General features: G+C 41.0%; 1 protein-coding gene across 34 annotated transcripts in view; it reads right to left on the reverse strand.

Annotated features, from left to right (window-relative positions):
- Positions 1–574: 574 nt before the first annotated feature.
- Positions 575–16,936, reverse strand: part of CAMK2D (calcium/calmodulin dependent protein kinase II delta) — a 124,410-nt gene continuing 108,048 nt past the window's right edge. For 15 of the 34 annotated variants that reach the window (XM_042021355.1, XM_042021322.1, XM_042021321.1 and 12 more), the window contains 6 exons: positions 15,256–15,339; positions 8,249–8,324; positions 7,559–7,653; positions 6,729–6,957; positions 3,120–3,168; positions 575–2,570 (listed from right to left, as the gene is read on the reverse strand). In XM_042021355.1, the coding sequence (XP_041877289.1) occupies positions 3,162–3,168; positions 6,729–6,957; positions 7,559–7,653; positions 8,249–8,324; positions 15,256–15,339 (491 nt within the window). In that variant the 3' untranslated portion in view covers positions 575–2,570; positions 3,120–3,161. Of the gene's footprint in view, positions 2,571–3,119; positions 3,169–6,724; positions 6,958–7,558; positions 7,654–8,248; positions 8,325–15,255; positions 15,340–16,936 lie in introns of those variants that run through there. The other 19 variants (XM_042021348.1, XM_042021345.1, XM_042021338.1 and 16 more) reach the window with 4 other exon arrangements.

Here is a 16,936-nt window from a genome sequence, read left to right on the forward strand (position 1 = left end):
CTCCTTAGTCCTTCTTTTCTGTTGGTATAAAAGACTGTCCTCAATCGTGGCTCAGCATGGTTTAAGACAGCCTGAAATCACTACAGACATAGATGCACGTTTTTAAAATGGTGTGTTATTTTAAATCCTAATTATTTATAGATTTAATGCATTTCCTATTTCTATATGCATGTTTTTATATTACTACATATATTTTATGGTATTATATAGCATACAACAACTGCTCTTACAGAGTCTTGTGGCACAGGCTGAGCATATACATAAAACACAGCAAAGCAGCAACAGAAATGTTGGAACAACCTAAAACATTTCTAAATATGGCCCTACAAGCACAAGGTATGTGCAAAGTCCACCAACAGAGCAGAGCATGAGCAGTGTGCAAACGGCCCCCAGGAAAGGCACTTCGGAACTAACCCAAAGACAACCACAACAGCAAACACTCATATTTTCAAACTGAAAATTCAGCTCCTAAGAAAGTGCATCTGTGCCTCTGGTGTCTTAACTCAAACAGACACTACAAGTTTTCCGCTGCAAAGATCACAATTCACTGGGAAATTAAAACACAAGCACAATGTCAGCAGAAATCACAAATTTATTAATCCTTAAATATATCAATCATTTACCATTATGGCAAGAAATATGTACACTGTGTCCCATGGTAAACTGCAGTGTTCCAAAATGACAGAAGTGTATAATTCAGTTGTGGTGGAGAGAACAAATCACAATTTCCTCACGTCTTGGTGTGGAAGACAAACTTGGTCTACAGTAATACGTCAACACCACATGCTATGTTAGAAGTATAAAAAAAACCACCCTACACCTAATTTGTTAATTTTAAATACAGTTATGCCACTTATAGCCGCTTCACAAAAAAAAAAAAAAGAAAAAAAGAAAAAAAAAAGAAAAGAAATTAATGAGAAAAAAATGAGGCCATTACTTTTTTCACAGATCCCATTGGCAGGTTAATATGGCTCAACACATTTATTGTAGATGCTTATTTTAAATATATATTGTTTAAAATCATGTAGTAATTATCAAAGAAGCTTAAGTCCATCTACCATACATCCACTAGTAACAACATCAACATGTTTAAGAACTGCTTTTGATTAGTAATCAACACAGAAGGGTGAAATGATACAAATTAGGAAGCTTTCCCATTTTAAAAAGTTCAGGCTGCCGAGTTGTAAATTTTGGACGGCTAAAAAGGACACTGAGATACCATGCACTGTACAGCGCTGCGGGGAGCAGAAGCCTGCTGCTAACAGAACCACGGGGAGAACAAAAGCAGCCCGGCCTGGGCTTTCCTGGAACAGTGGAAGGGAAGAAACCAAAATTCTTGTGAGGTTGTATTTTTACAGCAACGCGAGGGAAGGAGAACTAGTCCCTGTTGCAAGGCTTGCGTTCTACACTGCCAGCAGAGCGTTCCTCCCTCGGCCCGGAGCCGGGACAAACCCGTCGGGATCGCCGGCCTCGACAGCGAGCGCTGTCAGGGGAGCTTGAGAAGCCAAGAGCGGATGGAGGGGAAGCGCGGGGAGACACAAACCTGTGGTAAAGTGTTAGGGTCCCACGGAAAGCCGGTGTCTCCATAATTCATTTCCAGAGAAGCAACAGCAGCAGTATAATGTAAGTAAACTCTTCATACTTAGCTTTAAGGCCTAATATTTCTTGAATATATTAACCACACAGCTGGTCTATACATTAACCAAGATATTATATTTTTTAAAGCCTCCTTAAAAAATTTACAGTACATCCTAAAAGTGATAAAAATCTTTCTCTTTCCTTCCATTTTAATCCTCAAAAACTGTCTCTCAATTATCACTTAGTTCCTTACAATTTTTAGTTTTGCTTAATCAACCAACAGTGACTTTCAGTTAAGCAAAATAAAGCAAAAAGAACTCAAAAGGAAAATGGAAGCTGCTGACTCACCAGAACACTGACAATTAATTCTGGAGTGGCCAAACCAGCAAATGAGGAGATTTTTCCAGACTAATAAACTAAGAAGGCTCCAGCTGGTCCAAAGCCAAGATATTAACACTTTCACATTTATCAGTGATTTTGTCCATCTAAGATAAAAATCTGTTTTACAGTAACGGAGCTGCCAGCATACATCCTAACCATTCCTACCAGAACCAAAGCAAAATCCTGGGACTTGGGAGAAAAGGAGGAGTCAAAAAACAGTTCTTAAAAAAAGAAGGTAAAATATACCTTTTCTTTTTTTTTTCTTTTTTTTTTAATAAACATGATAGATTTTAAAGTTGTCTGTCAAAACTTGGCATAAATGGAGCAAGTGACAAATGTACTGTGTGTCTACTGCTGTCCATCCAATATCTCTTTTCGTGTTTTACGCCTTGTTATTCTCTATTTGCATGGAACATCACCTTCATTGAAATGTTAACAGTGTACAGATGGAATATACAGCAACGTGGTGCATCACAAATGTGTTACATGAAGAACCTTCACAACTTCATGCACTCAGAAACATGCATGAAGAGAACAGGATGGCCAAGATGGTAATCGACCAGGTGCGTTGGGTACGGAAAATGCAAGAGCGGCACCGCTGATATTTTTAGCTAGGAGGAAGGAGAAAAAAACAAACAGATTTCCATTACTGAGGTAACATCACCACCAGATAACAACACATGCTCAAGTGTTAGCCAACGCTATTGAAAAAAAGCCACCTTCTCAAGATCACTTAACACCATACAGGGAAAAAAAACAAGGGAAAAAACCTCCAATCAGGAAAGGCATTCTTTTATTTTTCAAACCACTTTACAGACATTTTCCATCTTTACAAGATGCCAGAGAGGCTGTTAAAAAAGGAAACTGAGGCAGGAAGCCAGTGCCTTAAAGCATTCCCCCTTAAGTGCCTAAAGGGATTCCTTAAGGGAGGGAGGGTGGAATTCAGCCATGAATCTCAGTAACTTAACTTCCTCAGCATGGACATCGCAGGCACTGCCATGGACTGAGGCTCTCGTACAAAGATTGGACCAAGAGACAAGGAATAATCAGGTGTCATTCACATGCAAGACATGCCAGAGCCATACGCAGAGAGAGAAGGAATGGAAAGGAGCTGGAAGCAAGTATGCAGCTAAGTGAGGCTGGAGCATCATTTTTATTACCGTAGCATCTAGGGGCCGGAGCCGTGGTGGGATCCCTCTGCGCTAGGCACTGCACAAACACAGAACAAACTCTTTACTCAGCATTCTGCTGGCTGGCACTGCACTTATACTAGCAAAGTATATGAAGGTGTGAGCCATGATCAGGGAGGGAACGCCCGCCTCACTGAGGCTGAAGTCAGGTTAGGGAGTCGCTTTTAGGTCCACCAGCCCTTTGACTGCCCATACTGGGCAGGTGCACTCTCCAAGGACAAGCAGACACAGCTCTACAGAAACACTTTAGCCCAGGTCCCTAAGAACATGGATACAGAGAAGAATTCTACCGTCACTTCTATGACTCAGAGAGAAACAATGGATGAGACAGAAACCCAAGTTTGCCTCATCCAACTCACAGCAAAACTACGAATAAAATTTATTTATAAACTAGATACGTATTTGTGCTCATATTCTTTTCCAAATAAGTCCTCTGCCACAAGAAAACATTTCCCTATATCTATAGCTACCAAAGAGCTCAATTCTATCCTTAGATTTATGCACACTCCTTCCTGCAATTCTGAAAACAAGGAAGCTACTGTGCTTGCAGCAACTGACTTATCATCTAGTATACCATGTCTGCAGAAGCAGATCGCAGCTATAATTGTTTTTGCAACTTTATTAGATTTGAGATTCATCTTCAGACATGATGAACAGCATACTTTTTTATTATGGAAATGCCATTATTAACTACTGTGAATTGGTAAGAATTACGTAAGTAGCTGTAGACTGTAAGCATTTCAAATAAAGGAAGGATAAACTAGAACAATATGTTAATTAAGTTTCTTCTCTAGTTTTCCAAAATGGAGATATTGCTGCTCTGACTGGGAAAAGCAAAGGTGAAATCTGAGACAGTGCAAAAGTCGTCAGGATGGGTTATAGAAGGTGATTCTAGCATGGTGCTACATGGGAATCTCCCAGTCAGACTTAAGAAGATGGGAAATAAAGAATATGCAAAAGACCTAAAAGAAGAATGACAATGTTTGTGCTGAAAGGTGAACTATCAGCCTAGAGAAGACTCACTAGTCCTGAGCACAAGCAGTAGGACCGATCTCACATAGCATACTGACACTTAGGTGGAAGGCACTATGAAAAGAAAACAGGACCATTGTGCAAGAAGAACCAAATAACCTTGAGGGCCAGGTAATCCAGAAATACTACATGGAATAATAGGAAGTGCAAAGCTCTGTAAAAGTTTCTATGTACTCAGTGGTTGGAAATGAGAGCTGAGGATAAACAGGTGGCTGGCTTAGATGAGCTGCAGATGAGAAAAGCGCAAAAATCGTGCCAGAATAGAGCAGGGAAAAGAAAGACATTGTGGAATTGAGTAAAGCCCTGACCACAACTGGACAGAGGATTTCAGAAGAAGCCAAGCTAATGGAAAGGCAATCCCCAAACCAAAAAGACAGTAAGGAGATAAGGTAGCCAGGAAAATGGAGATCCTATCAGACAAAGCCATCTGAGGTAACGCTGGCTATTTACCCTACAGAAGCAGAAGGTGGGAATGATGTGATCAGCCTTCCTACAAACCAGTTCATGTCTGCACATCTATCCAGTGCAGAAGAACAATGACAGCATAGAAGAACCAAGGATACACTGAAGATGACTAAATTTTAGACTGGAAAGTGAGGCCCCTAACCATCAGACCAATGGTATTTCGGAATAGTGCTGTGAGCAAGTCCAAAATCTTCTTCTGAATTCAAGATGAGAGCTGATTATGGGATTTATGTAATATTGTTGCCAGTGTGACATATCTAGGGCTATGTTGCTGTCTCAGGGAATCTCTCCTTAAGCCTGAGTCCAGCTCTAAGGCTGCTCTGTGACCCCTTAAGCTTGGACACCCCTCACAATGCTGCAATGTCCTCTCTGTCTGGCCTCATAGGCTTGGAACATTCACTGATACAGGAACTGCCTTGCAACCTCAAAAAAATTACTCAGTGGTAAATTTTCTTCTCGTTCCACCCCTGGCAGTCCCAGAAATCCTCACCTTTATTAGAGAACACAAGCAGCCGCAAAGAACCTCCTCAATACCTTCCCAAAACCACAAGTGGTGAAAAAAAAAAACCAAACGCAGAGGAAAAGACTGAATGATTCTCTAGTCCAATTCGTGTCACTGGGCTGTAAACACTGACTGTTGAGGGTGCAGTGGGCCAGGTGAACCTGCTTCACTTGGGCTTTCTGGCTCTACACACACCCAGGTCAGATCCCTTGACAAACACTGCTTTACGAAAACCTCAAAGATTTACCTAACGCTGCATTTCAAACAAGTGTAACTGCTCTTCCAATATTATCTGTTGAAACACTGGCAGTGCAGCTGGAATGTGAGAAACAAAGGACAATGTGGTTTCTGTTCCCATTGGTTTCACATTTTGAAATAAACCAGTTATCACTAAGTAATAAAATTTCTTTTTTCCTGAATAAAAAAATAATACAAAATCATCACTAAGGAGTTTAACACTTCATTCTACCGTATTTTTTACTTCATCAAGTATTCTTTCATAATAGGAGAACAGTGTTGCAAGACGTAAAATACGAGAGATGAAGAAGTTCAAAGCATGAAATCTAAGCCCATATTATCCATGCCAGGAAATTCAGCCACTCTCCACATTAAGACACCTCACACAAATGGCATTGTATCCTACAGTGGGCTCACAACTGAGCGAAGCAAGGCCTGGACCAGTGCTGCCTAATTGGGAAACCATAAGTCAGTGATGTTTGGGCTCATTAGTGGAGGCTGTAGAAGAAGAAGGAAAGCCAAGGGCCTGCGCAGAACCTCCTGAGGAAGCCATGACTTTTTATCTTATTACTGCAACCCCGAGTGCGCTGTTATTAACCCTGATGACAGTGTGGCTCAAGGAACTCTGTCACTGACTGACTCCGAGGGTGTGGCAGGGCCTGGATGAACAACAGAGAAATGCTGATGGGAGACATGCGAGGCTGTCCCACAGGGATGTCGAAACTGTCTGATGGGGAATACTCAGCAGTTACCCACGGAGACTGTGGGTAAGAGATAAGAACGTGAGAGGTACTGGGATGGCTCAGTTTACAAGGTAAATATGTAAACTGGCTCAAACCCAACTTGCAGCAAACATACTTAGGTCTGAGAAATTAGAGGTGGCTGGAAATCACCCTAAATATTAGTCAAACTTCAGTTTTTCCCAACAGCGACACTTTTTTACTTGAAACTTTCTGGTCAGCTCTCACAGCTCCACATATCCTACTGCTTTTTATTCTTCCAGGTTTTCCAGCAATTCTCTTCCAGGTTTTCTAATCCTGTTTTGAGTGGCTTCTATCAAGCTTTCTCTACCTTAAAACACTTTTCTGCTTTTCAAGCTGTCAGTTCAGGGACCGAGTTGTATCGGTGGGCATCACAGTAGAAAACAACAACCAAAAAGGCGCATTGTTTTAAAAATCTTTGCACCAATACCATACGCACCCCAGTGGGTATTAATGCATAATAAACAACCACAAGAAAGGACACTACCAAGAGGACGGCTCACAGTTTTTAAGGCCCAAAGCAGCTACTGGACTATGTGGTGTGCCTAGGAGGTGGGAGCTGGTGGTGGAGCTGTTCCTTACTTGATGGGCACGGTGGGCGAGCCCGAGCGGTGGAAGTGCACGTTCTGCCACTTGCCGTCGCGCCGGTGCCACACGCGCGTCTCCTCGGACTGCATAGTCTTTGGCATGCCGCTGCCGTCCATGTACTGTGTCAGGCGGATGTACGCGATGCACGCTGCGTCCTCGCCCACCAGGTGCACGTGCGGGTTCAGGATAATCGTGTGGATCGGCTTGTTGCTTTTGGACAGAGCTACGAGACACACACACACACAGAGGCACGCATGGGAGAAATCACATTCGCTCGAAGTAAGCCAAAGGAACTCATGCCAACCCCTTTTACAAACAAAAAACTCAGGCTTAGCAGATACAAATTCATAATTAGTGTTAAACGATAATCATACCTGATAACTAAAACACACTGTAGAATGAGCAGAATCCCTTATTATACACCATTTAATAAGTACATATCTTTAATCCATGTACATATATAGATTAAATAAAGTGGAGAGCACCATCTGGAGTTTTCCAACATTTCAGTTTCACTGTTATGTCTAATGACATTTATACTTAGTATTTTCAGTTAAAATAATTCAGCTCTAAACTCATTCTTTATATTGATTTTTTTCTTTCCAAATACCTGAAATTCTCCTCCACTCTCTGAGGTGCCCTGTGATGTGTGAATGAGCAGAGCAGAAGCAGAGTGAAAAACACCTATAGCAGAACTCTGAAAAAAATAATACTCCCTTCCCCTGCCCAAGTCGATTAACTCCCAAACTAAAATGCTCATCAGGTGAGAGACACACAGTCACAAGGAACAGATGAAGATTCGGAGATGAAAAGGGAATATTTACCATTCTCAAAGTAAAACCGGTGGAAGTCCATCCCTTCTACCAGATTACCCAAAGCTTCAGGTTCAAAAGATGTAAGGCCTGGATCACAGATTTTTCTGTGGAAAAGAGGAAATTCTGCAATGAGCACATGTGGTTACGGATCACAGCTTTGGAGAGATTATTTCTAATTGTTTCTTTCATTCCTTTCAAACATTTCACCTACTCATGCCATCACACTGGAAAAGAACAGTACTTTACATGAGGAGAAGGCACGGAGTTCTGGTTTCAACTCAATTAGTAAATTTGGCAGCTTACTTTAAGTGGACCACATTTCATATAAATCATGTTTTGACCAAAAAAAGACCCAGAGGTCAGTGTAATTCCAAGTAGGAATTTTTACTTGTGATGATAAAAGCTGCTGCTGTGCAATGCAAGGGATATTCTTTATGCCTCACATCATTATGTAAGCAAGATTTAAGTATTTTCTTTTAACTACAATGGATTTATACTAGCAGCTCTTCTGAAATTGGCGATGTCTGAAGCCAGGGCAAAGCAGCCATGAACACATCTTGTGTTTTGTGGGGGTATCTGAGAAGGCATTTCAACAGTACGTAACTCCAAGCACAGGCACTCACATATAAACAGGAGTATTTACAGAGACAGTGGCAAATACCCCACCTCTCCTCACTCCCTCCAAAATGAGGAGCTTACGTGTAAGCTTCGAAGTCCCCGTTGTTGATGGCTTCAATCAACTGCTCGGTCACCTTGATAATCTCCTGCTTACGAGCTGGGGAGAGACACAAACCCAATCTTACAGAGGAAGGCAAAGTGGAAGGTGACAGCTGATAGGTATTCTGCCACTTCCCAGCTGCCACTTCTCTTCCTTTCTACGACCAAAGGACATGATGTTACATTGCTGCTTTACACTGACTTGCCTTCAGCGCACACTTGTATCCACAAGGAAATTAAACATATGTCAAGATCAATCCACTTCCCTATCACACTTACAATCACCTTTCCTTCACTGAAGGATCTGCTGTTTAAAAAGCAAAACGAACCAAACCCCAACTCTAAATTTCAAACTCAAGGAAGCTGACTACTGTTTCACAGTCAGGCTGTAGCAGCTCTCTTGTGCAAGCAACAGTTGTAATTCCCCAGCACACTCCTACACATGGATTTGACCATTAACACAAGCATGCCTGGAATGTTAAAACTGAAGTACTGAGAGAGATCACATCCTTCTTCAAAAGAAAATGCTGGGGAGCACATAGAGAAAGTAACTTTCCAATGCTGTGCTCAAAACTGGCACTGTGGTGTTAACCTCCTCCTAAGTGCACACCTAAAGTATTCCGGTACAAAGGACCAAAAAGAAAACAGCAAGGAAAAATGCGATGAAGAAAAAAGTGGATATAAAGGTCTAGCAAGGCTTTTTGCGAGCAGCTCTTGACTATTAGCACTACGGCTAAGAGTATTTCAAGAATGAATTGCCTTATTTTTCACAAAGACTGTGGAAAGAACAAGGACTTTTAATGAAGAGAGCAGCAATGCCTCCATTATCAAAGGTTTAATTAACACGGGCCAGACTGTGTGGACACTGTATGGCATTACCAGCACCAGCCAAGTGGTGGGATGGCTGAGTCAGAAATAACAGTGCAGTCTTACAGAAGGCTAGCAAAAAGAAATCCAGAACAAGCAGACCTCGTGCAGTGAGGAAATTACCAGTTCTGCATGCAACAGCTCACATACATACAGCTGAGCTAAAGGATTTGATTAAATAACCCAGTAACACATCTCAATCAGAGATGAGGAAATTACAGACCATTAAATCAGACAGTGGGAAATGAGGTAAAAATCTCTGATCAGTTGCTACATAATCATGAGCTCATGTCAATGGATAACGATATAAGCAATTAATATGTCTACAAAGGTACTGTAAGTTTCCACACACAAGAGACACAAAACCACATGGACACATAATTTATCGTCACTTGGCTCAAGACAACTGGCAATATTCCCTTTTTCACTAACATCAGTCATGCCTTTCCCGAGTTTTACCATGGTACCTTTGATGTTGAGATATGCAAGATATAATTCCACATCAACCCCCAAAGGGAGAAACTGAACTGTGTTGCCAAACTGCTGGTTTTCCTGGTTTTAGTTCCAAAATTAAATTGCAGCGGAACATTCGTTTTCATTAAGCTTTCTGACAGAAGCCACCTAATATTGGAGAATGTGGTTCCAGCAAAGTTTCTCTGGGCTGTACTAACATCCAGGAGAGCTGTGTCTGCAGATGTATCCATGGGATGTAAAACACATCCATCAGGAAGCTCTAGAGGCCAGCAAAGCCAGCAAAGGACATTACAGTAGTTATCGCTGGCTCCATCCAATCAATCAGCATCCAACTCCAGCACTGGTGTCAACACTTTAGGAAAGACTTCACAGTTCCCAATGCAGACTCTCAGGAACAGGAAGATGTTGCCAAATCATCTGCCTTTCTACTCAGTCCTCAATTTTTCTACAAAATTACAAGCACCACGTGAAACTCTGTGAAAGTCACTATGCTACCCTCACCTTTCAGCAACACCCAATTACACATATATTAGACAATTACACTTCTTCCTACGTAGTGATCTGACATTCTCATCGGCAGTGAGCCAAAGGGAGAAGTGGAGCACAATTTAGAGAGTGGAGTTCCAGAACTGATTTATCCTATTGTGCAAAACTCTTTTGTCTTGTTCTCAGCCCTTACTCAATACAAGAACAAGGCAGTGTGAAATAACAGTAGGCATCAAAGACTAATTAAAATACTCAGGAGCCACTGTGATTTTACACAAACCTCCTCCTGATTGTTTTTAGCTTTTACACCTTCTCCTGTGGCTATTTGTGGGGGTGCAGGGAGACAGACTACAAATAGAGACCAAAAGTGTTTCTGCTTCATTGTCTTGGAAGCAGAGGTTTAACCTGGAAGCAAGGAAGGAAGGAAGAGAAAGGAGGTGGGAAAACTGAAATACAGCAAACAGAAAACTGGAAGGAGACTGGAAAGCAGCAGAAGGAAAATACAGCTGTGACTTGGTGGCCACGTGCATCCAGTCAAATCCTTGTACTTACCCTGAGTGCAAAGGAAGATATAGGGAGGGCAGTGGAGATAAACTAAGGTGAAACAGTATTGGCAAGAGCCATGTCCTGCTATTGCAGACAGCATCTGAGAAATAACTGTCAGTTCTTTAGAGTGGCAAGAAAATCACTGAATTTTCAGTATAAGTTTGATGGACTCCACCCAACGTGTGCTCTTCGATACTTCCAATTTTGATTTCCATCTAAATACACACTCCAAACTATGCAAGGACAACACAAGGCATTAGGGAAGAGGCATCTAGCCAGTTCCCATCTGCCTGATAACTGTCACTTACAATCACCATTTGCCTTTGATTTTTTCATTATTTATTTTTTTATCCAATAGTAAACTTGGCTTGTATCGAATTCTAGGACAATTATGCTGTTTGATGTACAGTGGCAATTTCATGCTATTATACTTTTCATTTGATGTGCAGTCAGGACTCCATAAATAAAACTAAAGAAACAAAACTTCCTAAACGAAACTGACAGCTGTAATGAGATTATGGTAAAACTAGTTCAGCTGCTTTTTCTACAGAGTGTGGTAAAAGTCATTTCAAAAAGTAAAGCCTGACCCATCTATAGTTTCTTAGAATATGACAATGGCTTTCTCCACAGCATAGAATGACATACTCTGTACACAAAGGATAACTCAGCAAGAATACACCTGGTGCCTTTAAAATGACTAAGATGTGAGGGAAGAACACTGATGACAGAAGCCAAAGGTGCTGAGCCATTTTCCTGAAAACTAGTAAGGAAACAGACTGCAGACATAGCAAACTTATGTGGAAAAGATGGTGGCTTTGACGTTCTTTGCTCAGAATATGGGTGAAGTAAATACATTACAGAAAAGACCATGGACCTGTTCCTTAAAGAGCACCTTTACCCCCATAAGGTGAAGGAGTTAAGGTAATTAATAGGGGTTTAGCAGTTAAAAAAAATAAATCCCCTGCTTTGGCAAGTAAGTAGGCATATGACTAATACAAAGGCAGTTCAAACAAAAATATTATGAAGAAGAGCTATATAAAGACCAAATAATAAGAAAAAGAACAAACACGAACATTTCCAATCACTGGCTAAAATGATTTGTGCAGTACTGCTGTAGCACATGTGTTAAATTTAAATGAGTCATTAACCTCTAGCTATATTTCACTTTTTTCCTTGCTCAGGTACAGGATGAGGGATAATCTTTCAAAATTAAAGACCACCATTAACACTAATATCTAAACAAGATAAAATGAGGAGAAACACCATTTAAGCAAAAAGAATCTAACACTATCAATACTTTAAACCTACAAGGAGCAGTTCCCTAGGTAGTGAAATCAAGTATCACAGGAAAACAAAAGTACAAAACAGAAGCAAAAACTGTTTTTCCAGCAAGGAACTCTGTGGCTTTTTTTTTCCTTTCCTGTAGCCCCAAGAAATATATTAAACTCAATCTGTAAGAATCACATAGAAATGACATTTTGGTATTTTGATTGCAGGGAGAAAGTGGAACATAAAAATGAGCTGTAGATATGTGAAAGTGAAGCCTTCAGAAATATCTGTACCAGAAACTTCGCGTTTTATGACACACAAGAAAAGAACCCTGAGCACCGTATTACCCATCACGTTTTTCAAAACCGACACCAGTGAAAATAGTAATTTAAACCACTTTATGCTTCACTCAGATATTGGAATGTCTTTCTCCTGCCATCACCCCTTCAGATGACTATGTCATTGCTGTACTGCAACGGCTAAGCAGTGAAGCACCTTTCCAGAAGAACAAGGTAACCTTGTTCCAGATTTGCACATGCACTTGGAGACGATTAAAATGATTTTGCTTCTAACTTGCTCATATGTTTCTCAAGGCAAAAACGCTTAAAACTTTTCAACTCAGTACACTTAACTACATATCTCAGTACACCTCAGACTGGATTAAACTCACAACATTTTGGACGTGTGTAAGAACGGACAGGTGAGTTCTCTCAACTCCCCTCCCTTACAGTCAAGGGAGAGAAATCAGCACTTTCAGGGCACAATTCATCATATCCTAAAATAGATTTTTAAGACAAATGTGACTCATCTGACCTATTTGCATTGGCTAAAGGGAGTCTAGACAACTAGCTCAAACACAGATCTCTACACTGTGGAGGAGGGTTAAATCTGGGGGGACAAATCCTACTGGTTGTGCTGTTGTTTTAAAACAGGACAGTTGGTATCAAGGCGACAGTGATCTGCTAAAATGGAATAGCACAGCAGGGGGAACTCAGCTTCACTTCCCATCTGAACATCGGCCCAACAAACAGCAGTTAGATGGAAAGCACACAGCCAGTCAAGCTATTTCTATACTCTGGAAATGACCGAAGTCTGAAAAGAAAGAGGAAGAGACTAGAAATTTTATCCTGTGTTGTATAACAAGTTCTGGCTGTGTGGATGTAACAGATTTCATTCAGCTTTACAGCGTGGACTCCTAAACATCACACAATGTTCTTCCAAATGATTCTGATCACACCAATATTTGCAAATTCTCTGCTGATAATTTTCTTACAATTTCTGCCACAAATATTCCAATTAAATAATAGAGGGGAGGGAAGGGGAGGGGAGGGGAGCATGAATTAACAACTGACTGGGTCTCAGATCTACACAAAACCCACCTAGACCCTCAGCTGACAAGGCATGCTCCAGGGGACTTGTCATTTAAGAAGTTTATCAAGATTCAGTGTACAGAAGACCAGCACTTATCTCTTACTTCACACTTAACCTTAAACTTTGATAGGGACTAAAACATCTGAGCTGTTATCTCACATGCACACCCTTTTCCTAGAGCCTGCTGATTCCAAAGACTCACTCTGATTCATCGAATTACAACATGGATGGATGATCTGCAGAGTATTATTTAGGTTATTTTAGGTTAGGTATCTTTCAGCTATCTAAAAACTGGTAAGCCTGCTACTGCCCTAAAAAAAATTTAAATTCTTTAGCTATGTAGGCAAATATCTGAAAAACTAACCCAGAACTTTTCCACCCTGTACTGACAAAACAGATGCAATAAAATTAATGTGTCTATTTCAATTAATGTTAAGCAACTTGTCACATGCCATACATAGTATATTTTCATTTATATGGAATCAATTATGTCTAAAGATGGTCTCTCTTTATGTGATTATACGAAAAAATTACACTAATATTTATGTAGCACAGCAAATGTTGGCAAATGTTTATTTTTTGACGACAAATCACCTACAGCCTCAGATCAAAACTGCATCATGGTTACCACACAAGACACTGCTCTGTGGTTTCCCAACGGGCTACTTAAATCGTGGAATCTGGCTGCTGTCTCCAGAATGATGTTTGAAGCCTTGATGAGCGAGACGTTAACAAGATTTGCTGCTGTGCACATTTTTATTTAAACTGTGCTCCTGCCTAATCCCTCAACTAGTTCAGAGAAACAGGACATGTGAGGTTGCCAGCATTCAGATCTGAAAATGCTGGGCACATAAAGGATACTGTGTGGATATCCACTGTGGATGGAATAAAGCCTTACGGCAGGTGTTACTGACATGTCAACCCTCAGTGTTACGCAGCCCAGATCTCTCCTATTAATGCTTCTCTTTTCCCAGGCTCTGGGCGCTTTGTGCTGGCAGTATTTGTAGCTCTAGTCTGATACACACTCACCCGTATATTGATACAGCCTCTCTTGCTCCTCCCTCAGAATGAAGCTATGCTTTCAGCATTACCCAGCAACAGCTGTGACCGGAGACAGCCCATCCTCTCCAGGACTGATTTCTCTCACCTGCATTAGCTAACCCCACCAAAAATTCCACTCAAGTTTAAAATAAGGTTCACACCAATAACACACAGCCCATGCTCCCAAGGGCCCGCCTGGATCTCACTTTTACCTGTGCAAATGACCACTCTCACCACTAGTGCAACTGCCCCAATACATGTTGGCTGCAGGATCAGAATCTGGCAAGCACAACCTACATTCCCAGGAAGTCATTCCCGGTTTCAACTCACAAGGTCCCTTCCCTCTAAGGAATTTCTGAAGAATTTCTGAGTTCATTTATAAACAAGAAAGGCTCTACCCAGGTCTTTTACATTCTACCAACACTGCAGATTTCCTTTAGTCACTCGGTCACTGACCATCACAGATCTCCTCCTGAGCAGAGCAGGACACTTTCCAGTTGTCCTATCAATGCTGCAAGTTAACAGCTGCCACAGCAGCTTCAAGACTGGTTTATCAACGGGGATGCTCAAGAAAGGAATTTGATATAATAAATGTAACAGGTAATTAATGCTGAGGCCCTATCCAGGATCCAAGCAAGAGGTGAGGCAATCTCTCTCCCTAACCTAAAAACTACTGCAAGGATTACTCCTGCAAGATACAGCTTTCTGAAATACAGACCTATTTATCCTGCTGTTACAGGTGATGAAAATATTTTTACAATTAATAACAAGAAGAAAAAAACTAAAAATTTTTACTTTTGTAAAGCTTAATCACAGGGCATTCCTAGATCAGGCAGATCACAGCATTGACCTTTTTTGAGCTTTTTTCAGATGGTGGGGAGGGAAGAGGAGGAGAGACAAAGGAGATCATCTGACCGATGAGTCTCTCAACTTACATAGTACAGAGGAAGGAGTGGAGTGGGAGAGCTCAGACTCAAGCGATTGACTCTCTGAGTTTGCATTTCTCATGGACTTGCCCGCTGAATTGATGGAAAGAAACACAACATATGAACAAACAAAGATGAAGAGGTAGAGTGTGATCAGACTCCTCAGCAGGCACTGGCAGCAGGAGCGGCCTCTGGGGCACGGCAAGGGTGGTGACCAGTGGGATGAAGAAGCAATGGAAGAGGAGGAGTGGTGGGTGGAACTCAACCTCTCCATGTCCTCCTCCTTTGTGAAAGCTGTGTGAGGGTCAAGTACATGTGAAGAAAAAAAGAAGGCCAAAAGAAAAATAATGATAATTTAATTAGAAGCAGCAAGAACTTAGAAAATCTTTGAGCACACAAACAATGTTAATGATGTACTTTCAGGGGCAGTGTGGGTGCCAAAGAACAGTTGTAAAGGTGTGAGTGACTCTGTTCAGATGCCAGCACAGATTCACCCCTGTATCCAGTACTCAGATATACAGGGACTTGAAAGAGCTACGGAAAAATTGTTCTTAGAAATTTGAATGGTTTTTTAGGAATGTATATTCCAAAAGAAATAGTTTAAAGTGCTTTCTTTCTACTGTTAAATAAAATTAAGCCAGCAGGTACAAGATGAATTACAAATATATGAAATTTTTCAGAGCAATGTACCTTCCAGATGTATTAAGTAGCACAGGTAAATCACAATTTGTCAAATCTGTAAGTGCCTTACAACTCAGCAATTTTTCCCATTGGGAAGCATCATTCTTACTAATGCTTTCATTAATTTGTCTCTGGGGGCAAAAAGACACCATGAGAAATCCAGATCTTCTGTTCATGGTACATTTAACAACGCACCTTTCTGACAGTCTGTGGACAAAAAATAATGGTGATATTCCACAGCATTACTTGAAAAATCAAACCCATATCACAGAGATGCTGCCCAAAAGTTCCAGACTCATTGCTACAGGAAGAAGAAATCCCACAAGCAATCCCAGAAGGAGGCATTGCCTACAGTCCAGTTCTCAGCGTGTTCTTCCTGCCCACTCCTGTCATATTTAGGAGGGATCACTGTCATGTAGATTAAGCCCATGATTGATGGCTAATGTTGGAAATTTATCTTAGCAAGGAACCTGAACTACAGCTTCAATTCATTTCAGTCTCAAATGATACAATTAGCTTAATCCTTGAGTTATTAAAGCTCACTGTTGTTTGCCAAGCACTGTTTCTAGTAAAAGAAATATATTCCAGTCCTAAAAGAGGTAAATGTATACACAAACAAGGCAAAGTTACAGATACCAAGATTTTCAGTAAATAAAAAATAAGAAGCCTGATTTTACTGTCTTGAAGTTAAATACCTGCCTTCAAAAGTGAAAACGGGGCAAAATCCTGACATGAGAGAATGCTCTACGCATCTGTGACAGACAGGAGGTAAGAATTTGATCCTGAAGACATATTTATGATAAGTGATTTAAGACATTTTTAACTGCTCCCTTTCTTAATGAATCCTAACATTTGTAATACTTGGCACAGACACGCACGTGCACCCCTTTCCACAGCACACACGAGACTTGAGTGTGCTGGGGATGCTGTACCCCACACAGACCCGTGTGCCACACCTCTGCAAAGAGGCAAATCAGTAACAAACAACAAAGCCCTTGATGCACAGCTG

The sequence above is a fragment of the Corvus kubaryi genome, unplaced genomic scaffold (assembly GCF_017639235.1).
Source record: "Corvus kubaryi isolate FWS band 111438036 unplaced genomic scaffold, C.kubaryi_AGA036_p1.0 37135, whole genome shotgun sequence".
Classification (NCBI taxonomy): Eukaryota; Metazoa; Chordata; class Aves; order Passeriformes; family Corvidae; genus Corvus; species Corvus kubaryi.